This window comes from Anabrus simplex, chromosome 2 (genome assembly GCF_040414725.1).
Source record: "Anabrus simplex isolate iqAnaSimp1 chromosome 2, ASM4041472v1, whole genome shotgun sequence".
Taxonomy (NCBI): Eukaryota; Metazoa; Arthropoda; class Insecta; order Orthoptera; family Tettigoniidae; genus Anabrus; species Anabrus simplex.
The window spans coordinates 838820423-838847525 of record NC_090266.1 but is presented as its reverse complement, the minus strand read 5'-3'; the positions used below and the strand labels follow the sequence as shown (position 1 = coordinate 838847525).

The following is a 27103-nucleotide window of genomic DNA, read 5'->3' as shown; positions in this document are numbered from 1 at the left end:
CACAAGCGGGCTTTCGGGCGTAATTGCACACGGAAGAGGCTCATCTCCGAGAAGCACGCACATCAAGAATTATGAATCGGTCTGCAACTAACCCTCAAAAAAACAATAAAAAATAAAGAGGGGACCATGGCCATGTGACCCTTTTAGCCGCCTTCTGCGACAGGCAGGGACTACCTGTGAATGTATTCAGCCCATTCCATCCACAGGAGGTCCAACACATGATATCAAGCCGCAATCCATGTCCGCGCCTAGGTCGCCCCTTTTAGACGCCTCTTACGACAGACATGGGATACCACGGATTCTACATGTGCGTCCACCACCCGCAGGGGGTCACACACACATACGCAGTGAGTCAGTGTGAGGATGTGTTCGGAGGGAGAAGACACTGACGAACGTATACAAGTGCTGAAGCAGTGATTGCTTTTACATTCAACCAATCACGAAAGCTGTGTATTCATCCCTTAAATAATGTGTGTCCTTTTTATTTCGCAATTATTAAGGTAATATTTTTAATTGCACAATAATACGTTCTGGAAGTTTTAATTTTCTATTTTGATCGAAAACAAGATTAGGAAAAAGGACACCAACTTTTTAGGAAAAAAAAGCACCCAAGCGAAAACCTAATTGTGAATTTTAAGTTTTTGCAAATTTATGTACTTCGCACCTACACAGACATGTCTTATGGTGACGATGGGATAGGAAAGAGCTAGGAGTGGGAAGGAAGCAGTCGTGGCCTAAATTAAGATATAGCCCCAACATTTATCTGGCGTGTTTAAGATAAGTGCAAGTACAGGTGTATGTGGGCGAATGTGTATGCGTGCGCGTGTGTGAGTGGTTGTGAATGAGTGTGTATACAGGGGTCTGAGTGAGAGTATAAATGGCTGGGTGTTCTTACTCTAATATTTTCAGGATAAATCAAGATAATTATTATTCTAAGGGTACAGTGTTTGTAGTGTAAATATATAAATTTAAAATTGTCTACATAAGTTTGTATGTAAATATTCAGTAGAGTTTATGTACACATGTGGAGATGGAGGCACTTCCGTGTATGTGGGGCTTGCCCTTTCTCCATCTACCACCCCTAAATTGTACATGTACAATTTAAGGAAAATAAATAATAATAATAATAATAATAATAATAACATACGATAAAATAAACGCGCATGTGATAGGGAAAGTCATTGATTTATTTCTTCTTCAAATATAGGTATATGTACATCACGTTACACAAGAGCGTGAAGTGCACTCTCTTCTAAAGAAGTTTTACCAGAGATAAATTAATGGCGTATAGCCTCCGAAGAGGACTAGTGCAAGTCTTCGGAGATGACACCCTATAGGAGACCTGCGCCTCTGTGAGGAGGGGCTCTACCTAAGATGAATTCTAATGCTGAAGACGGCACAAACATCCCCCTCCCCCAACCAGAAAAATTAACTAATAAAGGCTTGAATCTCCGACCCGGTCGGGAATCGAACCCGGGACTGCTTGGATCAAAGGCCAACATGCTAACTGTTTAGCCATGGAACTGGAATGTACGAGGCGTAATGGAAGTGGAAGCTTTCCGGGAAGGCTCCGATACAGGAACATTCTCTTGTCCATAGAAAACGTCCAAGAATTCTCCCAGCATTACACTCCATCTAAAAATGCATTATTTGCCTTTATTTAGACAGATATAAACAACTTATAATTTATGGTACTTAATTTTGACTTAACAAGCACGCACTCAGTATCTCGTGTATTGTAGATGTTCCTTTAATAAACTGCATGTCCACTATTAACTGCCTCACCTTGAATTCCCAATGTTGACTGAGGCAAAGATGTAGCCTAAGCAGAACTCTCGCTTGAGATAAACAGCTTGAAGCAAACAAAACGTTTTGTCTGCGCAGTGTGTTCCTTTAACATTCGATTTTCTTTTACATATATATATATTGTACACGGCCTAAGAGCTACTTTGTATAGCTGACGGCCCGCCTACCCATAGGGTAGGAATGAAATAACCTTCTAATAAATAAAATACAGTGTGTTCCAGTATCGCACTCTTACCGGTATTTCATGAACTAGCTGACTAACGCAAGCAACCACCCTGAGACGGTTTTGTTTCATGCGACGTGGTTTGGCCCTATGTGGACTTTGGGGTACTGAACTTTTCTTACGACGGGTCGTAAAGCGTTGAGTAATGCCACTCAAGAAGCATATTGCCGTACCATGTTTCCTTCTCCTCAAGTCTGTAAGGGCAGTAAGGCGGCAGAGTCTGTCACTACTGCCCATTTAAAGTTAAGTATGCGGAGAGATGGCATTTTATCCTCCCCCTCCCCCTCTTCTGGACCACGATTAACTTCGAAAGGGGTTTTGAGGGAGGTTTCTTCTGCTCATCAATAGATAACCCGACACAGTCCCGGTTTTTCTGCCATCTTTTTTTTTTTGCTAGTTGTTTTACGTCGCACCGACACAGATAGGTCTTATGGCGGCGATGGGGTAGGAAAGGGCCAGGAGTGGGAAGGAAGCGGCTGTGGCCTTAATTAAGGTACAGCCCCAGCATTTGCCTGGTGTGAAAATGGGAAACCACGGAAAACCATCTTCAGGGCTGCCGACAGTGGGGTTCGAACCTACTATCTCCCGAATACTGGATACTGGCCGCACTTAAGCGACTGCAGCTATCGAGCTCGGTTTTTCTGTCATCTGGTGGAGTAAAACGGAAGGTCGAAATTGACACGCAGGCAACGTGAATTGTATCAAATAAAAGTTTGCAGCACAGTGGCTGAAGCCATACTATTATTATTATTATTATTATTATTATTATTATTATTATTATTATTATTATTATTATTATTATTATTATTATTATTATTATTATTATTATATTGTGACCGAGTGAGCTGGCCGTGCGGTTAAAGGCGCGTAGCTGTGAGTTTGCATTCGAGCCCCACTGTCGGCAGCCCTGAAGATGGCTTTCCGTGGTTTCCCATTTTTACACCAAGCAGATGCTGGGGCGGTACCATAATTAAGGCTTGGCCGCTTCCTTCCAACTCCTAGTCCTTTCCTGTCCCATCGTCGCTATAAGATCTCTTTGTGTCCGGCCGACGTAAAGCCAATTGTAAAAAAGAAAGTATCACCTGTGTTTCCTAAGTCTTCAACACGGAGGCTGGTTGGGTCCTCAGATAGCACCACTAAAGTTTATGCGCTTATAAGGAAACCGCAAAAATTGATGGTGGCGCCCTAATGAGGTGTACTATGCAGAATGAGGAGTGAAGTTTGTAGTGTAGTGTAGTGTAGTGTAGTTTGCCATTGTCTGCCTCACTGGGCCACAAAGTGCTGTTGGAGTATGACTGACTCTTTGAATAACGCCTTCCATAACACCCAGACGTACTGGTCGTGCTCCGGATGTCATTACTCAATACCACACATACCTCCGCAAGTTCCATATTGTCACAGACAGAAAAGAGACAGACTTTAGTTGAAGCTACATTTTGGTCTGGCCTGTGCCAAGAGACAGATGCAAAGTCTTACACTGTAGAAGCCATTATTTAACTTTAGCCCTACTTAGCTTATCTTTAAAAGAATGTTCCTGAAAATTAGCTCAAGAAGAAAATAAAGGCATAATGTAGCCGAGAAAGTATAAACAGACGCGTTAGTAATGAACACATGGCCAGTATCACGATTATCACCGCTCAGCAGCGTGGTAGTTGAGCTCCTCTCATCTTCTCCATGATGAAGTAACTGATCATTTGGGATGCTCGGCAGAAGAATTTCTGGACAAGTACGGTAATTGCTCTTTGATAGTCCACAATGGTCGTGAGATTATTAAAGTGATGAAGACTAACAAAGGCAATGAAAACTTATTCCTTTCGTATACTTTCTTCGACCTGTATTAAGTGTACACTATATTGAATATCTCCTTTCAAAACTTCTTCTTCTACTTGTACTACTACACCCTGATGGGGCCAGGGGCGTGAACTGTATATAACATATGGACTTGATCCAGTTTTACGGGCAGAATGCCCTTCCTGACGTCAACCCCATGTGTGGGGATGGATTCGATATTGCCCGTTTCTGTGGTGACTTATAGTGTAGTGTAGTATGCTGTATGTTATCAGCAGGTCTGAATTGAGACAAACACCTAGTCCGCGAGCCAGAGGAATTAACCAGGCGGAGATAAAATCCCCAACCCTGCCGAGAATTGCCCCCGGGTCTCTCTGAACCAACGATGCTGACCATTCAGCCAACGGGCCAGACCCTATCCTTACGAATATTTTACTCATTTCAATTGAATCCTGTTCTGCAGGGGGCTTGATGTCGTCTGGATCCTTGGCTGAAAGGCTAACGTACTGGCCTCGGTTCAGCGGGCCCTGGGTTCGATTTCCGGCCGGGATAGGGATTTTTATTGCGCATGGTTAATTTCTCTGGCTCGGGGACTGGGTATTTGTTTTCGTCTTAATTCACACTTCTTCATTTACGTACATACATCGCACAACCAAACACCCCATAAACATGTAATGGTGAATAAATCTTTCCACATAGGGTTGGCGTCAGGAAGGGCACCCTGCCGTAATATGGGCCATATTGGCATCCTTTGTTGACCTCCATAAATTGGGAAAGAGTCCAGGAGAAAGGAAAAAATATATCGGGCTTTGATCTACCGCCACAAACGAAATCCAACCTAGGTCTGGTTGTCAACCGCCTATTTTGCTTAGTATGGACGTCTTTCCGATAGCCGTTGTCGATAGGTTTATGTATTTTTAATTAATGTTGCCTGAGATTGGGATAGAAGGGCCCTGTGGCCTATGTATGTTGCTACCATCCCAGCATTTTCGACAACTGGAGTGGGTTCCACGGCACGAGGGAATGAGATTTGAACTCTCATAATGGGCACTGTCCCAGGCCTTCAAAACATTCCACAGCTTGGCCAGAAGCTGCTACACTAACCCCAAGCTCACGAGGGCGCGCGGTGAGATATCTCCGTGTACAGTCAGCTATTCTTTGAAGCTGATCCGACATTCACACGACATATACAGTGGCAAATTCCTTCTCCTTCTTTTTCTTATGTCCTTCATTGAGTAATTATAACTACAAGTTAAACAATTGCTATCATCATAGGCCTATAATACTCGACAAATTGCATTGCTGTTAGGCGTGTAATGTTTTGTTTTAAATCTACACGCTGCATGCCTCATGTGGTGTAACCAAGTTGCAGTAGCAAATTTTGCTGCCTTGAACAATTGAAAGGCGAATACTTCTTGCGTAATCATATTGTCCTCAGCAAGCCTTCTGTTCGAGTACTTTCCTCTCTGTGCATGCATGTGTTTTGTTTATTCAAATATGTCTAGTTCATCAGTCTTAGACGTACTCCCAAGATCACAGACGCTCTGACTGTATGCGCGACCACCGGATAAGGGTACGGCGGATAAAAGTGCTTGCTTCTCAAAACGTGATGTTAGGATTTCTTTTATTTCGCACGGACTCAGATGGGTGTTATGGTGACGATGGTATAGGACAGGGCGAGGATCGGCAAGAAAGCGAACGTGGCGTTAAGTTACAGCCCAAGTATTCATCCGGTGTAAAAGTGGGATATGGAATATAATTTGTTCAATTAAATAAGAGTGTAAAATACAAACTTTAATTAATTTACTTGATGTACTTCTTGTTTTTATTATAATGTAGGCCAGTAGTTCACTGTACGAGTTTCATTTTGAGCTACTATTTATGTGCTTGTAATGCGTAACACGGAGGGGAGATATTTTGTTTGCGTGAGGTTATATTTAAAAAGCAGCTATTATGGCCAAAGTAGAGCAGATTGTGTAAGTGGACTTCCCGGATAGTTTTGTTTTTGGAGGATAATATACGTATCATTAACGTAATGGTCTGGAATTTTGAGCGTTTGTTACAACTGTCTATCGACGCACTAAGTGGCTCTCTGACAGACGAGAATTTGAGGCTTAGGTCGTTTATGTTTCAACACACTCTCACACACAGAAATGATAAAGCTGTTGTAATCTTCCTTTTACTGAGTTCAGGAAGTAGGGAAAAGGCGAGAATTTGTCAGGGTTTTTAAATTCCTTTTTTTTATTTTTTTTAGTGCCGGGTGTGTCTGAGGATATGTTCGGCTCGCTACTTCTGTAGCTGCTTTTCTCGGTACACCTCATGGGGTTGAGCGATATGTGTCGCTGTGTGAGGGTGTTTTCTGTGGCTGTAGGTGTAATTATTAGGGCTAGGAATGGGAAAGTAAGGGTCAGTGGCCTTGAGAAAGGCACCACCCCGGCATTTCCTTGCAGTTGAAATGGGAAACCACGGGAAACAATTTTGAGGATTCTGACGGAGGATTCGAACCCACCTGTCTCCAGAGTACAGAGTTAACAGCCAAAACTGGTCGGGCCACAACGCATTGAGCCAAACTCTTCGGTACTTGTTGGCGTAGGATTGCGGAAATAGTTGTCGGTCTCCTAAAGGTAACACTGGGATTCGATTTCCTCTTAAGTACGTACGTAAATAATTCTAGACTAGATATGACATGAATGTCGCATGGTTTAAAATGGAACATGGTTGTTCTGTTGTTTAAATCAATCAATTTGCATTTTATTCAATTTGTCAAAATTATTTGGGAGTCGCCGTAACTACTGACGCCACTCAATTATTCAGGGGTCACCAGGGTGGAAACCCAGCAGTTAAAATCACTGAACTATCATGAACCTCTGATCTCTTATACAGTAACTTGAGCAAGGGATGATATTATTATTATTATTATTATTATTATTATTATTATTATTATTATTATTATTATTATTATTTTATTATTACTATTTTATTATTTCTCCAGTAAAACTCATTGATGGATATTTCATGGCGTGTCCTACAACATTCACAATTTAATTTTCACTTTTATTTCATCTTTCACCTGTGATCCGCTTTAATAATCCTACTTTCAGAATTTCTCTTAGGTACTGCATTTCCAAGACTTCTATTCTGCCTCCTTTTCCGCGAATTCGATGAATTACTAAATCATCCATTCTTATAAACTTTCTCTTAGACTGCATGAATGCGTCATGTAAATAGTTGACGACAGAAGGTTGACAAGTTATCAATATCATGCATGTACAGCCGCTCACAAAGAAATGAGTGCATGATGCTGGTGTAGTTCCTCACATGTGCACTTTTCTCAGAAACAATTCAACCTATAGATATAATGAGTATCCGCGTGGTTTGTATCATCTTATTCTTCGTATTATTATTATTATTATTATTATTATTATTATTATTATTATTATTCATGGACTGTTTTCCAATTTCTCGGTGTCGTTGCCGAAAACCTTCGATGTATTAGTGTGACGTTGAACAAGTATTAAAAGAAGTCTTACACATTCCAACTGCTTTCCTAGTTTTCAGCTTCTGTATCTTATTTTAAATGTATTTGTTATCGTAGATAAATTTCAATACTTCGTTAGTATTTGGCACCTCCTTTACCCGAACATTTTCCTTGTAACCAACAATCTTTACAGTGGCTTGACCATTATTACTAATGTATATAGCCGCTGAAATAAGAGCCACCGTGGTTCAGGCGGCAATGCGCCGGTCTCTCACCGCTGGGCTCCCTGGTTCAAGGCCTGGTCACTCCATCTGACATTTTTGCTAGACAAAGCGGAGGCGGGACCGGGAACTCCGGTTTTCCCTGTCATGTTCCATTCCAGCAACACTCTCCTATATCATTTTATTTCATCTGTCAGGCATTAGTAATTACCCAGAGGACTGCGACAGACTTCGACATCCGGCACAATTCCTATCCTCACCGCTGGATGGGGGCTTCATTTCATTCCTGACCCGGTCGAATGACTGAAAACAGGCTGTGGATTTTTTTATAGTTGCTCAGAAAGGATGAGCTCATTGTATTGTCTGTTCCTCGCATTTAATATTTTATGAGAAATGTCATTATTCTTACTCAAAATATAATTCACCTCGCATGCCGACTCCTTGACTGAATGGTCAGTGTCAAGGCCTTCGGTTCGGAGGGCCCGGGGTTCGATTTCCGGCTGGGTTGGGTATTTTAATTGCGTCTTATTACTTCTTCTGGCTCTGGGACTGGATGTCCTTTTTTGTCCCAACACTCTCCTCTTCATATTCAGAAAACACACCACACTAACAAGCGTCACAGAAACACGAAATTGTGATCACATTTCTCCATATCGGGTTGGCGTCAAGAAGGGCATCCGGCCGGAAACAGGGCGAAAGCCACATGTGCGACTCAGTTCGCGCCCGTCACCTCATAGGTGTGGGTAAACCTGTAGAAAACAAAGAAGATAATGCACCTCCCATGTAGACACAAACCCTGTGGATACCCTCACCAAACATATCTATAGGTTAGGCTATTTCTGAGAAAAGTTTACCTGCGAGGAACTTATACAGTTTCATCCGACTTTTGTTTCTGAGCGGCTATACGTTTTCTGACTTGAGGTTGTGCGTGTTACAGGGACATTCGACCCTCTCGCTTACTTCACCGTGTCTCAAGATCAGTGGGATACATATTATTTTCTTTGTGAATTAAGTGTTTTGAGGCTTGATTTGAAAAAGTATATTCGTCTATCGAAGCTTGATTTGCTTACGTTGAAATGTATTCTGATTAGCAGATCATCGCCATAATTTTGTGCAGGAATAGTTGTTGATATAACTCTTGGCGAGCGTTTAATGACATGTAGTTAAATTCTTATAATAAGTGATTACATGAAGTTCTCAACATACATGGTGCTCCTTTTAACAGATAAGCCATGAGAATTTCTTTTGAACCTTTTCAATTTTATTTACATATAATTTGTAACTAAGCATCCATGTAATGGATGCAAACCTTTTCTAATTTCTAGTTCACGAACGAGTTATAGAGAACACATTATGTCTTGTCTTAATGTTGTTTAATTCCTTCCCATCCCGAATAACAAAACCTACAGTGTCACGTTTACGATTTCAATATGTGAACTGAATGGCAGATTACAATTCATTGTAACTCCTGAGTCAATTACTGAGTCGACACGTCTTAGGTAATCAAAATGAAAATGATCATACGCCGTAGAATACACGAAGCATTTCATCTTTCTTTCTTTCCCAATCCGTTTACCCTCCATTGATGGTTTTTCCCTCGGACTCTGCGAGGGGTCCCACATCTACCGCCTCAAGGGCAGTGTCCTGGAGCGTGAGAATCTAGGTCGGGGAAAAGGACCAGTACCTCTCCCAGGCGTCCTCACCTACTGTTCTGAGCCTTGTTGGGAGGTAGATGGGAAGATCGGAAGGGATCGACAAGGAAGAAGGAAGGAAGCGGCTGTGGCCTGAAGTTAGGTACCATTCCGGCATAGAACCGGAGAAGCGGGAAACCACGGAAAACCACTTCGAGGATGATAGAGGAGGGAATTGAACCCCTCTATACTCAGATGAACTCATGAGGCTCCCGTTCCAGTCCTCTTACCACTTTTTAAATTTCGTGGCAGGGCTGGGAATCGAACCCGGGCCTCCGGGGGTGGCAGCTAATCATACTAACCACTACGGCGGGCGACGTTTGAATTATAGATATTCTAAACGTCCCTGCTCAGAAAAGTGCAGTCACTGACAAGTGATATATCTTTATAGATCATCAGCAGACGTGAGACATATTTTGGCATTTATAATAACATCTGGTAAATCGTTTATAAATAACATAAACAATAGAGGTCATAAATTTGAACTTTGTGGTCTGATTATAGGTGCAAACCTGACGTTTGTTAACTAGACAGGAGGAGATAAGGTGTAGCACAGTTATGATATGTTAAGTCCAAATCTGGGGATCTTTCTGAAAAGTACACTGTGATCAATCTTGTCAAACGCTTTTTCGAAGTCCGTGTAAATTACGTGTGTTCTGTTTAGAATTAGCCACATCTTGCAATAGACTTGATAGGTTAGTGACAGTTGACCTACCAGGATAGAATCCATGTTAATAGGGTAAAATCTAGCTTTAAGTATGATTAAAAATTCGGAAATAAATATTTTTTTCAAAAACATTAACGAAGGCACATATTATGGAAATGGGCGTATAATTTTGTACATCACTACGATCACTCCTATGTTATATACTGGGCATATTCTTTACGATATCCACATTTCTGAGAATGCACTTGTACCTAATATACTATTAAATATGTAAAATAGTGGTTACATTAAAATGTTTGAACAGTCTTTGACTATTTAAGGAGGAATCCCATCTGGTCCACTTCACCTAGCAGATTTAAGTTTATTTACAGCCTTAACATACTTTTCGTCAATGTGAGCCAGTGGAAGTGAAGACTTTGTTTTAATGGGAGTTTCTGCCTCATTGTTACCTTTGGATCTATTGTTTATATAAATCTTACTAAAATATGTGGCAAAGCCATCGGCTATTTGATAATGCTTCGTAAAATATCACTGTTTAAAGTCATAACCCTGAGCTTTGATATATTTTTCCGTTTATTTTGAACGAAATTCCAAACCTATGGATTTATAAAGTCTTTGGAGCTACTTTTCAATGTATTATATTCACTTTCTATTGGTGATTTTGAAAGCTTTCTCATTTCTTTAAACATAATCTTATTGTATTCTGAATTATTCATACGTTTTCTATAATATTCCTTTAATTTGATGGTTTCAATAATTGTCTTCTTAAACCAAGATGGATATCTTAGTTATTCTTAACTGTTCTTGAATTTTCTTCTTGGTATTCTTATGAGCTTGGTAGCCCAAACATCTCTCTCAGGAGAATTTTATTGAAGCCTGGTGTGGTAAAAGTGAAAATGTTCCATATTTAACAGTTGGTAAATCCTCTTTACCGAAGTTCAATTAAAAGCTTTCAACGGCACGTTGAGATGGTGCTAATAAGAACTGTTCTGGTTTTTTAAATTCTTACTTAGAAATGTAAGATTATGGTAGAAGCACAAGAAATAATGGAAATCTTACTTGCAGAAAGATGGACCGTGTATGCATTGACATAATTTACAGTGATAGTCATTAATGTTGAAAGAGTACTATTTTTAAGGTTGCCATTCTCTGAAGACGTAGGCCTACTAACACACACACATGCACATTCCTGTCGCGCAACAATTACCTTGTTCGCTGCGTTGTAGAGCGCGACGGCCCGGTGCCAAGAAAGTGGAGCTCTAGGAAACTCTCAGCTAAGAAAATAAGTAATTTCGCAAGGAATGCAAGCAAGCTTGTAGTTTAAGTTGCGTTGATATTGTAATCAACGTCACGGTACCTCAAGGAACTAACTTTACACTTAAAAGTACCACATGAATTAACCGGGATTTGAACTTCAGCCGCCTTGGTGAGAAGTAGGTGACACGAGGAATGCATCATGTCTGTATGTTCAAGCTGATTCTGAAGTATGAATGATTGGTTTTGATTCGTCATCGCAAACCGTGATGAATTGAAAATTTTGCGTGCCATAACTTGTCGGATATCGAAGAAGGGCAATGACATATCTCATTCTCATAGACAGCATACTATTCCAGTATCTAGTTTTTTTCTGAAGATCCTTTCCTTTCTTTTTGTATTTTATACATATTTTTTGCACACAAAGATATTCTTATATCCGAGTTAATTCTAAACTATTCTGCGATAAAATGCGGTTCAATTTTAGTCACTAGTAAGCTAGGAAGAAATGAATTGATTTTAAAATGTACGGTGATTTAAGTATTAAAGTTTCTTGTTCAAAAACATGCAGCTAAAATAGACGGAACCAATAAAAAAAAACAAAATGTGACAGGCGGCAAATAGCCGCCTTTCGAGCTCTTATGCAATTTAAAAGGGCGCGAGTTGATGAAGGTTATTGGAAAGAACACTGTGACTTTGTGAGGGCATACTTCATTTCGATATTGTAACCTCGCAGAGCAACGTAAGTTACGGCCTTAATTAAGGTACAGCCACAGCTTTTGCCTGGTGTGAAAATGGGGAACCATGGAAAACCATCTGCCGACTGCCACAGTAAAGTTGGAAACCATTTTCACACCAGACAAAAGCTGTGGCTGTACCTTAATTAAGGCCACGCCCACTTCCTTCGTACTCCTAGCCCTTTCTTATCCCATCGTCACCGTAAGACCTGTCTGTGTCGGTGCGACGTAAAGCCAGTTGTAAGAAAGAAAAAAAAGGCTTGGCTCCCACCCAGTAAGACTGTAGTAGAGTACCGCCCATTGTTTTCTTAGTATAATTCGTGAGCAGACTAGGGAAACTAGCATCAACAATGGTTGCCGTTAGTTCCTGATTCCAGTTTCTGGACGTGCAGATGTTCCAGGTCGTAGATCTGACAATAATTGAAAGACAAGAAGGAATGTTGAATTTAGATCTAGTTTGAACTTCAGGATGGATAACATTCTGAATTTCTGGAAACTTAGATTACTTTTAGTTTGGAATCCCGATGACTTCGGATGATGTTTCCTGTAGGACCAGAGCGTGGCAACTAAAAGGGCTTCACATCTTAAATTGTTTGTTTGTCCAACCCTTGTCCCGTTTCTCTACGGGGTCGGGTATGAGGTGAGATGAATCTGCCGTGGAGGGTTTTTATGACCGGATGCCCTTTCTGACGTCAACCTCAGCAGAGATGGGTTTTTTCCACAAGTTACTTTACGTCGCATCAGAGGTGTTAATGAAATGAATGACGTGATATTTGATAGTAGGAAGGGAGAGGGTGAAACCGGCACATAGCCTACTCCTGTCGAATAGCACCAAGGGTCTGAACAAGCCTTAACGTCCCCATTCGACGGATGGATCACCATCAAAAGCGTCATTATGACCTCACTCCATACGAGCACTGTGGAGAGGTTTGGAATTTAATCCAGACTTTTGGCACGCAATCTAGTGATTAGAAATTGTATACCACCACCTCCCCTACCCTGCCGGCCAACATTCTGATGGTGAAATTGTTTTCGACCAACGGGACTCAAAGTGGCTAACCACAGTGTCAGACCGTTTAGACTTCAACGCTTTAACCAGCATGGCCACCAGGCGGGCTTTCGTGACACCTTAAATTCCCGACCAAATTCTAAAATGAGTCCCGGTACATCGCGGACCGCAAATAAACATTAGTTTATGAACGTCTTTTAAACGAGAATATTTCAACACAAATGCATGTACAGTGATTTACCAAGCCCAAATTTCGATGATTCAACCATGAGTAACAATGAATAGATAGGCCTATGCCATTTGTCTCATCTGCGTTATTGTCATTTATACAGTGAAATGTGTATAATTATATAAATAATTGGAACAAATCAGGTCTTTCTATTCATGACCGGGTGTTGGTGGCCTGATTTGTGCTACTGGTGGCCGTCGACATGCCTCCATAGTTGGAGTTGACATTTCCTCGATCTGCCACATGAGGTTGGAAGTCACCACATCAGTCCATACAAAGAATTGTTAGTTCATTGATTGGATCGGGAATCGGAAGTGATACCTCTTGACCGGTATCTTGTTGTTGTACCATCAGGCCTGAATGTTTGGACTTTAAGGAATGAGAGTAGGGTTCATTCTCTAGACCAAGCGAAGTCCTCTTTTGCACCGTGCACAGTGCATGCGCCAGGCGCATGCATCCTGAGAGGCCCTGTTCTAGATTAACAGTAAGATGCAGTTCTATCATTTTCCTTGTTTGGAGATTTGAAAGAGCCACCGACAATTGCTGTGGTTCGGTACTGAACAAGTACATTTTGTTTCTCTAAACCTTTCACGGCATGTATCCGATGTTTCATTGAGAAACACCCCAATTCAGTCCCTAAAATAAATGTTCTTCTATATGTTGCAGTGACATACTGCTTTCGGCTGTTCAGGTTCAAATTCGTTTCCGTTTTTTGTGTGTAAAGAAGATTGCAATGCTGGCTCATGAAGGAAACAGGATCCTTTTACATCTTCTTTATAGGGCCTATAGTAGTTTTTGTTCATTTGAAAGGGTCATATGTTATAGTTCATAATCCGACTCTTTATGGCTAATGTGAAAATACTGAGCCGGAGTGCATACGAGTTATCATTGTACTTCAGTTCGTGTTAGCCTCAGACGAAGAAACTGTTTAATTGACTTGTATTAGCAGCAAAACTGATTGAGGCGTTTCTTGGTTTAAACGGCCTACAAAATTTTGACATTTCCCATACGTGTTATACATACCAAGAAGGCCGAGCTGAGTAGCTCGAACTGTAGAACGCTGGCCTTATGAGCTCAACTTGGCAGGTTCGATCCTGGCTTAGTCCGGTGTTAATTGAAGGTGCTCAAATGCGCCAGCCTCTTGTCAGTGGATAAAATTCCACGTAAGAGCACTCCTCGGCGTCTCCGAAAGCCGAAGAGTAGTTAGTGGGATGTAAAAGCAATAACATTATTCAAGAAGAACGAACGCTTTCAAACCAACCTGAGGTGCACGTCATCTAGGCCTACACCTGACGTGACTGAAAGGCACATTGTGTGAAATTCAGTAACAAGATGGTGTGGGAGAATAACATATTCATCCCTGCTGAAATGGAATGTTAACAAGTTATATTATATTTAATTAAGGTACGGGTGTATTCTGCCCGAAGGCAGGTCCGAACCTCCGCAGAGGTGTGTCTGAGCCGGAGTTTACGTACGGTAGGTTGGCCAGTTCCTTTACGACCGGGCGAGTTGGCCGTGCGCGTAGAGGCGCGCGGCTGTGAGCTTGCATCCGGGAGATAGTAGGTTCGAATCCCACTATCGGCAGCCCTGAAGATGGTTTTCCGTGGTTTCCCGTGGTTTCCCATTTTCACACCAGGCAAATGCTGGGGCTGTACCTTAATTAAGGCCACGGCCGCTTCCTTCCAACTCCTAGGCCTTTCCTATCCCATCGTCGCCATAAGACCTATCTGTGTCGGTGCGACGTAAAGCCCATAGCAAAAAAAAAAGTTCCTTTCCGCTCCTCCATTCCCTTACCCCGCACTAACAGCGCGTGGCAACCCATCCAAATCTTGACCACGCCCAATGTTCCTTAACTTCGGAGATCTCATGGGATCCGGTGTTTCAACACGGCTACGGCCTTTTGCATGTTATATTTAGAGCATCATATTTCATTACAAAATTTTCGTCCATCCTTTCTTTTTCGTCTTGGGGCCGATGACCTTAGATATTAGGCCCCTTTAAACCACAAGCATCATCATCAAGCAAGCATCTATTTCGTTTTCTTTTTAGGAACTTCAGTTTCTTCTTGAAAATGTTTTATTTTTTCCTGTGTAATGTTGAGTCTGTAATACAAAAATAATAAATCGATTAATAGTTAAATCACCATGTATATATTCATCATTAAAAATTACTAAAGCTGTAATAAATAGTACGAACCGTTTAGGTAGAGTAATATAAAAAATGTTGGTTTGTGATTCCAACGATGTAGGCAGCTACAAAGCCTCCCGGAAGCTGCGTAATAAATATTTAATTAGAATAATAATCATATAATATATTTTTTAATATATAGTTTTTGAAATATATACTTAAATTCTCTTATTGATAAAATAATTAGGATCAGGGTAATTGACAACACGATGATGACAAGATTTTTTATGGAAGTATAAAATAGTTCATTAGAAGCCAAGCCCCAACATCCGTATCAGCTTTGGTTCATTCATCAACGTTGGTTACAGCAGGGGTCTCTAAAATCAAAATAACTCAACTTATATTTATCATGGTTTTTGTAGTTTAATACTATGTTATAGCTCATTAATTTCATTTGTCTTCTTTGATTTTTATGCAGGAGAAGTTTGAGTTTAACTTTAAGAGAGTCAGATTCTCTATTTCTTGCTACTTGTACATTCATAATTTCCTTAATAATTCCTTGAGAAAAAGCCACATGATCCAACTGGAACTCCCCCAGCATTGGATTCGGAGACATCCATGTTTTACTTCTTCTTCGTAGTTTTCTGAAGAAAGTCGACATTCATTTCATCTGTAAGGTGTTACAAACATTAATTAGTGTCATTCCTATTTTGTTCGTTCTTTAATACTCTTTTCCGAAAAGCTTTTTCTCTCCCTATTTGTGCATTAAAATCTCTCAGTAGCATCACAACATTTAATTTTGGGATTTTGGATATTTCCTCTTCCAGAAGTTCCCAGGATTCTTCTATTTTACCAGGATTTTTCTGTTATCTTCATTTATTGGTTCATGACAATGTACAAAGGTATACTGTTTATTTTTGCGTTTGATTGTGAGATGAGATATTCTTTCTGAACTAGATCTGAATTCTATTACATTATCTATTACATTTTTATGAACATAAAAAGCAGTACCTAGTAGTGGCGTTCCTTCCATAATTTTGATTGCTGGTGTACCCTTAAAAATTATATGGTTCTTGGTTTTTGTTACATTTTCATCCAAAAATCTTTTTTCTTGTACTGATAGAATTTGTATTTCATGTTTATATAAAATAATTTCCAGTTCTTTCTGTTTACCAGTTTTTAATAAGGAATTTACACTCAAAATACCTGCAAAAAATATATTCTTAAACTTGAGTCTGGAAGGATACCAAGGATGCTCCGACTCATCCCTATTGCAGATGTTGGGACTCCCCAGAACTCTAGGTCCCGATGCATTGCATAATGCAATGGTGGATTCCTCTTCCGAGCTACCACCCGTGTCGTCCCAAAACTCACGAGTTTCAAAACTCACGAGTCTCAAAACTCACGAATTCCAGGAAAAGGATTTATAAGAGCAAGTTTCTCTACCTTGGCCAGTCTCAAAACTCACGAATTCCAGGAAGAGGATTAGTAAGAACAGGTTTCTCTACCTGGGCCAGTCTCAAAACTCACGAACAGGGCCAGTTCTTCTTTGAATGGATAAATGTCCACCCTATTAGTGATAGGATAATGGAATACTTTTAATAATCCAATATAACTTCTATCCGATTATTTAAATAATCGAATGAATATTCAAATCAAATAATGGAATGAGTTTCAAATATCATTCAGTTATATGCGCCATGAATAAATTTTTCTCTTTAAGTGTGTCGGGTAGATAATCGACTGAAATAAGCGAATAGATGAACTCTCACAAAAAATAGAAACATGCCTTTTTTCCAAATGAATCTCCAAATGTTGAAACTAAATGAGTGAATTAACTGTCTTGATGTATATCTCTAAATAAAATTCCTTATTGAAGTAAATGCCGCCTTGGCCGCATAATGGATCTAAGCCCCAGAACTACCAACTGACAGTTTCTTTTTACTGACAGCGGGCAATATACCTACTTTAATTTGATGTCGTCCGGCTTTATTCATGAATAGTTAGCATGCTGGCCTTTGGTCCAAGGGATCCAGGGGGTCCCGGGTTCGGTTTCTGGTCGGGTAGAAGATTTAAACTTTCATTAGTTAATTCCTATGGCTCGGGGACTGGGTGTTCGTGCCGTCTTCAGCATTAGACTTCACCTTAGGTAGGGCCTCATCCTCACAGACGTGCAGATCGCCTGTACGGCGTCAACTCTAAAGACCTGCAGCAGACCTCCCCGGAGGCCACACGCCATTATTATAAATTTATGTGAAAGGGAAAAAATATATTATATTAGCTTTAAGACAACAGCAAAATATCTTTTTTTTTTAATAATAATTATACACCTCTGTCTCTTTCATTCACCACCCATTATTTTACCCCTGTGGGTTGGGGAGACAGAATAGCATCCAAAGTACCCCCTGTTTGTCGTAAAAGGGGCCCCAGGAGCTCTTAAATTATTTAAGAGAAGACTAGATACACAACTGATAGGCAATCTGCTACCTGGGTGACTGCTCTAAATGCATATCAGTAGTGATTGGTTGATTGATTGACTGATTGATTGAGCAAGAGAACGTGGGTTGGCGACCTCGGGGCCCTTTGCTGAATCCGGGCATTGCTTCCACCCACTTGTGGCAGTCTACTTGCTTTCATCTGTCCTTAGTCAACTCTTGTTCTTTTCCGAACCCCGGCGATATTATGTTTCCCGGCTCCATGGCTAAATGGTTACCGTGCTGGCCTTTGGTCACAGAGGTCCCGGGTTCGATTCCCGGAAGGGTCAAGAATTTTAACCATCATTGGTTAATTCCGCTGGCACGGGGACTGGGTGTATGTGTTGTATTCATCATTAGTTCATCCTCATTACGACGCGCAGGTCGCCTACGGGCGTTCAATCAAAAGACCTGCACCTGGCGAGCCGAACACTCCCGGCACTAAAAGCCATACGATGTCATTTTACAGTACCACCACCAACATTCATTGTTTTCAACCCTTACTGATTTGTATTGACCATTTACACTTTTTCTTGGCGTGGGAAAGAACCAAAATCACTAAATATCACCATCATCATCGATCTGGAGTCTCTTTGAAGTCATTTAGTGAAATCATTTCAAAGATAGCGACCAACGACTTCGCCATATTTTATAGAAAATTCCGACGCATTTTAATTTACGACTTGAGAAATTTGGTGAGCCAAGTAGCCAATACTATAGCATTGCACTTCGCGTAACCGCGTGGGCGCGTGATGCAATATATTAATCTTTGCATTTTATGTAATGGCATCTGAGTGCACGACTCATTCATACGTGAGCAGCATGGGTTCGCTTTATTCTCGGAAAGCTTATCAGAGACCGTTCGTCCTACCCGTGCACTTCCTGTAAGGGGGTGGAGATAGGTGATTTTAATTTCCCTGTGATGAGATTGATGACGTTAGGATTACTTTTCGTGCCATTATTTCGAAAGCGTTCACTATCTATTTGCCCCAGTCATTCGAATGGAATTTCAAATGAATAATCGAAAAAATAATCGAATCGAAGAAATACTGTAATTGAATAAACGAAAAATTAAGCAAATGGATTAATAGAATAAAATTAAATAATCGAATAAGCGAATAATTTGTATTCGATTTTTCAATCACTACAACCTACCCACATAATGACTGTAGATATTTGAAAATGTAATCAGAATTGTGTGACAAGGTCCATTGTTAGCGCCAGCCGGAATTGCGTGCCCTCTTGTAATTGGCACCTCTCTCATCAAGAGGTGGGCCTGTCGTGTAGCCTCATACAAAGTATACTCGAGAGGGGGTTGAGAAACCCACGGATGCCATGGACCCGCGCGGATAACCGCACTCGGCCTTTCAAATGAAGGCCTAGTTCCATAAGCCGCTGTAAAGCTTTGTCTTTTTCAATGCATTTTATTTTTATGTATTTTTATATATATATTTTTTACTATTTATATATTTCTGTCAATTGGTTTAGTATGCTTAATTTGGTTCAATTGGTCTTTTTTCACTATTTCCATTACTTTTATCTACATATTTACATGATTAATTTAACAAGAAAAGATTTACTTTCTGTCTAACCCATCTTAAGGATGAAGGAAGTGACTCTCAGAAATGCACCTACATCTCTTGTCTCCTCATATTTTTTTGTGTTTCGTTCGATCCTCTTATCAAGTTGGTAGTATTTCTTTCTTCTTTTTAAACCCTCTAGGTTCAACTCAATCCTCATAATCCTCTTATATGATTTCTCAGCTTCTTGCTTAATCCCTTTTATTCTTTTATTCGAGGGTGAGGTCTTCCCAGAACATTGTTTATTTGGTGATTCCACCCCTCCACAGAATTGTTTGTTCTGTGTCTTCTGTTATAGCAGTTCCACGTTTCCACTGGAACTAGTGGATTTTGTAGCCAATGATCGACAAAATAGTCAAAAAATATCGTCAACATTTGGTCTTCGGGGGCGTTACTATGAATGTAGATCCACCCCTCGTCTACATCCTCAGGCGGCAGGAAGGCAAGTGCCGCACACATTGTAATTGTTTGTCGGACTTCCTGGTTCGTTTTGTAGACTTCAGTGAGGCCGACTTCCTGAACCTTTCGCCAGAGACTTTGACATAAATGGAAGAAGCATCCTTGCACTTTGATAGAAGGAAATACTTCTTTTATTGCTTTGATAGCGGCTGCCTCAAAGTCGACGTTTATTTCATTTGGGTTCCATTCTGGGATCTCATGTTTTATGATATTAAATAATCTAGCGTATGTTCCCGTGGTCTTATTAGGGAGAAGAGCAAATATGACAGGTGTTATGTTTGTTTCCTCACTGGTGCTTCCAAGATCAGCATGTATTGTATATAGCTGTGAAAACTGGCTGCTGCAACTTTTGAAAGTACCATCCATTAGAAATGTCCTATGCGCTTTGAGACATTCTCTTCCCTTTGCGCTTGAAAATACTAATATTCTTTCTCCATCCCTGTTGTCTGCAAGAAGAAATGTACTGTCATCGGTCATGCGTAGAGTGTCTTCATCTAAATTAATGTCGTTTCGATGTTTCGGCTCTTTTCGGACTCCCTGGGCTTTATTTCGGTGCCTGTAGAGTGATGATTTTACACTGGAAAATTGAGGTACCCTGGTGATAAATTCATATCCTCTTTGCTGCAAGGATTCAAATTCTTCTGTGTAGACCTGTAACAAAAAATATTATCCTTACCTTCTTGTAACTAACTTATAGTAATAACCAATAGTACCAATATGTCTTAAGTACTCACTTACTCGGAACAAAAATAATTTATAAAACATTTCGATTAATGCTTGTTGTTTGAAAGGGCCTAACACCTAGGTCATCGGCTCAATTTCTATTGAAACGACACAGATAACAGGCTGTTAGCTACAATGCACGAGCAGACACGCGCGCGATTTTTTAACGGTCTTTAATTTCGTCTGCGGACTCTTCAAAAATAAACGAGTGAGTTGCCCGCGAGTTCAGGGGCAAGCAACTGGGTTCGAACCCCTCTGTCGGCAGGCCTGAAGATGGTTTTCCGTGGTTTCCCATTTTCAGACCAGGCAAATGCTGGGGCTTTAACCTAATTAAGGCCATAGCCGCTTCCTTCCCACTCCTAGTCCTTCCCTATTCTATCGTCGCCATAAGACCTATCTGTGTCGGTGCGACGTAACCAACTTGTAAAAAAAAAATGTTTAACTTACCTGTGTAACTGATGTTCCATGCTCTTCGCGAACTCGTTTCTTGGCCTGGCTGACTGCTTTGTACACATCGAGGCTTGCTTCATCAGGTACACACTGGTGGACTGTTTCACTAAAAACACTATTGTCACTTGCAGTTATCACTTTACCGGCACACGCGGATGACAGTCTTTTATAGCAAAACCATACTGTTTCGCCCGACTTGTTCTCTCGTTGCTTGTAAAACCTATAACCATTGTACACTAAATTTATTTTACCCTTTTGTGAAGAAATGAATTGCATGTTGTGCACTGTTCGATGGCACCAAGCAAAATAACTGAATAAAGATCAGTGTTACACTTGGGGAATTTGATCTTTGGTAGGATGATAATTCCTGTTAATAGTACGTGGGAAATACCATTCTAAAAGTCGGTGGAAACCATGGGTTGAAGGGAAGAGCGATTCATCGCGCAGCTCGTCCCTCCTGCGGACATCGCAAGCACCTGCTGTCCGGAGTCGTGAATTTTGAGACTCATTAGAATGTTTACTTTAGTGACCAGTTTGTGTTCGTGAGTTTTGAGACTATTTGTTACTAATATTAGCCCGTGAGTTTTGGGACTCGTGAGTTTTGAGACATAACCCTACCACCTGGGTTAGTGCTTTCTTTCGGTGGACTTTCCATTCTGCAGTTGAAATTGTACATAGTACAGGGTAGGAAATAAATTCCAAGATAAGATCGGAAGTATAGTCCGAAATGGTTTACTCCACTAGGTTCTTCCATTCTCTCCACCGTTGGGAATGGGAGACTCCTCTTCCACCTTCGAGACCGTTGACCGGATTTAACCTGTAACCCTAGGCAGGGGCCCTTACAGGGTGCTACCCTCCGGAGCCAGATAGACCCAGGTTTTTTAACGAGGTGTTACCCCCCCCCCCCCTCCTTCTTCCTCATCACTTGCAAGATGAGGCCCCGGGCTTGGGACCAGCAGTGGCGGAGTTTATTATTATTATTATTATTATTATTATTATTATTATTATTATTATTATTATTATTATATAACATTTTTTGCTAGTTGCTTTACGTCGCACCGACACAGATAGGTCTTATGGCGACGATGGGACAGGGAAGGGCTAGGAGTGGGAAGGAAGCGGCCGGGTTTTAATTAAGGTACAGCCCCAGCATTTGATTGGTGTGAAAATGGGAAACCACGGAAAACCATTTTCAGGGCTGCCGACTGTGGGGTCCGAACCTACTATCTCCCGAATACTGGATACTGGCCGCACTTAAGCGACTGCAGCTATCGAGCTCGGTATATAACATGTTAACCGATCCAAAAGCCTAAGTTATGTTTTTAAATTTCATTATCGATGTATGTATGTCTACCGCTTAGTTCCGGTAAGCTAATTAAAAGTTCATATTCCAGAAGTAGCAGGCAGGCTTAGTAAAATGCATTTTTGCGCTGCAATGCTCAGATGATTGTAATACCTTGCCCAGATGCACGGTAGTTTACAAACTGTTCTACATTTTGCAGTCGCGTGTGTGGTGATGATTAAGAGTGTACATACTTGCGTACAGTCTGGTGATGATAATAATAATTAGTGAACGGCCATGGATTTAGAGAGCGCATCTTGTGAGGTGGGTACCCGAGTGTGAACAATGTTCGAGAGCTGTCAGAAAGGTGGCGATTCCGGCGATAATTCCAGCGGCCCGCGTTGTGCAGAAGTCGCTGAGAAATTGGCTCAACTGTTCGGTTGGCGCCAAACCTACAAAGTGGAGAAGCTTCAGCGCTCTTTGGCGGAGTCTGTGGGGCGCAGGGTGCAGTTTGCTGTGCCACCGCCGGTGCCCCCTAAACAGCACAAGCGAAGGGTGAGTGTTTCTTTCTTCCTCATATTCTTCTATACAGGTGAATGGGAATACTTCATTTTATAACACCTTACCAGTACTTCTTGTGTCTGCCTTGCTCGTATAGATGTCGGAAACGTCTTACTAGCTTAAGTGATATTTAGCCTAAGATAAATGAATGTAATAAATGTTCTACCATTGATTGTGTTATTTATCAGAATCATAGTATACATACATACATACATACATACATACATACATACATACATACATACATACATACATACATACATACATACATAGTGCCTACTCTTTATAGACTGGCATGTCTTTTAGCGTTCAACCGGGCGAATTGGCCGTGCAGTTAGGGGCGCGCAGCTGTGACCTCGCATCCGGGAGATAGTGGGTTCGAATCCCACTGTCGGCAGCCCTGAAGAAGGTTTTCCGTGGTTTCCCATTTTCACACCTTAATTAAGGCCACGGCCGCTTCCTTCCCATTCCTAGGCCTTTCCTGTACCATCGTCGCCATAAGACCTATCTGTGTCGGTGCGACGTAAAGCCAATAGCAAAAACAAAAAACAAAAAAATTAGCGTTCAGTCTGCAAGCCTGTGTGAATGATCGAAGTCCCTCCGCAATCCTCTATTTTCAATTACCTCTCTGGCCGCGTATAGTTCCGCAACTCATATTTTTAAATCATTAAAACCTGAGTCTAACCATGGTCTCCTTGATCTGCCTCCATTTTTCTTGTTCTCCTTAGTCGAGCCCATTATTCTCCTAGGAAACATATCCTCTATTGTTCTTGTATGAACCCTTCACCTAAAGCTGGTTCATGCGGAAAGCTTCATCAATCGTGTTCATTCCTAAATTAGCCTTTATCCTCTCATTGCGAGTAACTTTCTGTCATTGTTCCCACCTGCTTGTACCAGCAATTACTCTTTCTAATTTCATGTCTGTTACTATCAGAAGCAAAGCAAATCCACCTCCACACAGACAGTGAAGGCCGTTGGAGAAGTGGAAGGTAAAGGATTCCACTATCCGTAACCACGGCACTAAGTACGTAGTTGTTAGCTCGATGACCACAGGAAGTTACCTGCTGCTCATTTGTGTTGTAGGCTGACTGAACCCCAGTTCTGTGTGCTTTTCTAGGATTGGAAGTCTCGTTTTTAAATGTTTGTACTTCCTGTCGGGGAATGGAACCCATTTCCGAGCGCACCCTTTACCACAGCAGCTAGGGAGACCTCCTTTGTTACTTCCAGTTTATGAATATGAAATCCGGAGCCCACCCATCTTTCACTCCCACGGAGCAAATTGGGACCGAAATCACAGAGCGGGTCTTGTAAAATCGTGTCTAAATATTAAAATGTACACTAGTTTCCAAAAGTTAAGCATAAGTTACGAGTAAGCAGGGCAAAAGGAAATAGACCGCAAATCGCACATGTGCACCTACCTGCTTTGACTAGCGGCGTAACCGCAAGGTAAACACAGCCAGTGCCTGCGCCCCATATTCCCTCAGTCGTATTTACCCTCTTATAGTGTGCGGAGTGTAGCCTCGTGGTGAACGTGACAATATAATGGCACAACGACGCCATTTGGACCCCGTTTTGCAGGGTAGAATACTCGGCCGCCTGGAAGCAGGCCAGACACAGACCGAAGTCGACGTATGCTTGAATGTGCCACAAAGTGTCATTTCCAGGTTTTGGAGACGATTTCGAGACACAGGAGATGTTAGTCGTAGGCCAGCACCAGTTCGACCAAGGGTAACCACCCCACAGCAGGACAGATATCTGGCCTTAACCGCCCGACGAAATCGGAGTGCACCTGCAAGACAATATTGTCGGCGGAGCTTGCAGCCGTCGCAGGGATTGCCGTTTCCGGGCAAACTGTGTACCGGAGGCTCAGAACAGCAGGGCTGTTCGCCTGACGTTCAGTGGTGTGCGTCCCGCTCACTCCAGCAAAGAGACGGGGCCCGTTTACTGTGGAGCCGTCAACATCGAAACTGGATCATGAATGAATGGAGGCATGCGCTCTTCACAGATGAATCCCGCTTCAGTTTGCAGAACGATTCTCGTCACACATTAATGTGGAGAAAACCGGGTAGCTGATACAACCACAGGAACGTCGTGGAACGGGACCAGTATGGTGGTGGTGGCGTCATGGTGTGGGGCGGCATCATGTTGAATGGCCGTACGGACCTGCACATCTTCATGGGTGGTCCGAGGAACACTGTTAACGCTCGGAAATACAGGGATGAGGTACTGATACCACATGTTCGACTCTTCTGTGCGGTTGGTCCAGACTTCCTCTTAATGGAAGATAATGCCCGAACGCACCGCGCTGCTCTGGTCGATGAATTTCTGGCTGGGGAAGGCATTCATCGCATGGACTGGCCAGCGAGGTCTGCGGGTCTGAATCCTATAGAACCCTATAGAACATGCCTGGGATGCATTGGGGAGGCGAATTGCATCCCGTCAGCCTCCACCAAGGACCCTCCAAGACCTTCGCATTGCCCTTTCGGTGGAATGGGATCGACTGCGACAATAGCTCTTGGACCATCTGATAGAGAGCATTCCACGTTGCTGCGAAGCATGTGTGGCCGTTAAGGGTAACCATACACCCTATTAACATTAACATTGGAAGACATTGCCAAGTCTTGTTAATTGTTGTCAAAGGTGTACCTTAGCTATCAGAACCTTTCTGACACTGTTTTTTCGACAAGTTGTGTGACATATGGTGTGTGAGTTAGCTTCCATTTGTTCAGCAATCCGTCTGACATTCCTATCAGGCGGTATGGCCTCGTTTAGTGATTATGCTTAACTTTTGGACACTAGTGTACATTGTTGGAATGCATGTTATAATCGAGATCATCATCATCGTAACGCATACTCTCTTATTGTTATTCCTTACGGCTCCGACTTCTGTGATAAGCATATTTTTATACCTGTGTCGTTTTACAAGCTTAAAAAAATAAATTAAACATATTTCTAGCTTTGGTGAACTCGGTGACACGATTTTTATGGTCATATAAATGCAAATTTACTTTGTCAATAAATCATACATCCTTTTGGTCATAGTATGACATTTTTCGCCGTTCTCCAGTTATTATTCACATGTTTTCGTTTGTTATTTTCCTTAAAATATTTTATGATTAAATGAAATTTGAAGGTAACGGGTTTCGCGAACAGTTTGTTGAATTGAACAGCATAATTCCTGATAATCCTCAGCTGAATGTTTTCGTCGAGTTTGTATTAGAAAACTACATCACTGATGACGAAGGCGCCAAATTTCCACGGGTGTTGTGGGCTAGTTGTCCTTGAAGCGATTCCCGAACGACAAATGGGGCTGGGTCTTTCCATAGTCATTTTAAAAAACAATTTCATGACTCACAGCATCTGTTCATGTGCTGACTGCAATGCTTAAGGCATTCCAGAGCGAAATATACACCTCTATCACTTCTTTGCAGAAGAGAACAGTTAGGAAACATGTACAGAAACACACATACAACATGGATCTCTGGAAAGGTTATCCGGCTGGTACAGTATCGTTACTGCAGTACATCAAAACTTGGGGACACCTACCAGCAACAACAGCTCTGAAGAAAATGAGTGTAATGACGAATCCTTTGGAGAATGCAATGGGCGCCACACTTATAGTGTAAGGTAAGCCTTCATGCTCATTTGCGCTAATGATACTGTGTGTCAACTTTTGCGATACTCTAACCATGCCCATTTGTGTAAATGGAACGAACTTTTGCGTAAAAGTGCTGCACCAAGTTGTCAAAATAGAGATTACAAATAAATGTTAAGAATATGGGCAGTTTGCTGCTATTCTGCTGTCAGAATTTAAAAAAAAGTTCGGCGATATTTATTTAGCGTCATATTTCAGTATTTCGGATCATTAGTGCATGTATATTGCACCCATAAGCGAATTTGCCTAATTAATTTACAATTAAATATTGAATATTTCGCATATGGGATATTACAGTAGGCTGTGAAACTAGCAGTCACAAAGGAACTTTCTGGCGCCAGTCAGACGGCAAGAAATATCCATGAAACTCTTCTCTAAGCACGACCAACTTGTAAACCAACCTAAGGGTTCCTTCCAATAAATTTTATGACACCGCGTAGGAGTGGCGACTTGCTGTTCGGTTCTCACGAGAAAAGCACGCGTTGAGGCCTGTCCTACTTAGCTAGGACAGAAGGGACAACGACAATAACCGCCAATCCTTGGGAGGAAGTGGAAGCACCCACGTTTGGAAGAGCGCGAAAGTCTCAGCCAATCAGAAAATTCTAAATTTGAATGAACTGTCACAGCGGGAAATCTACAGTCAGTATTTCGCGATCTGAAGCCCGGTGTGGTAGCGAAAAACAGTGTCC

At 41.6% G+C, this 27103-nt stretch overlaps 1 protein-coding gene across 8 annotated transcripts in view; it reads left to right on the top strand.

The window, feature by feature from the left end:
- The window catches only part of baz (bazooka), an 842954-nt gene that overhangs the window by 452078 nt on the left and 363773 nt on the right, over positions 1-27103 (top strand). For 6 of the 8 annotated variants that reach the window (XM_067141558.2, XM_067141556.2, XM_067141555.2 and 3 more), the window contains exon 2: positions 22419-22753. The exons of 1 other annotated variant lie outside the window; for it this stretch is intronic. In XM_067141558.2, the coding sequence (XP_066997659.2) occupies positions 22544-22753 (210 nt within the window). In that variant the 5' untranslated portion in view covers positions 22419-22543. Of the gene's footprint in view, positions 1-22310; positions 22754-27103 lie in introns of all 8 variants that reach the window. One more of the 8 variants, XM_067141554.2, reaches the window with a different exon arrangement.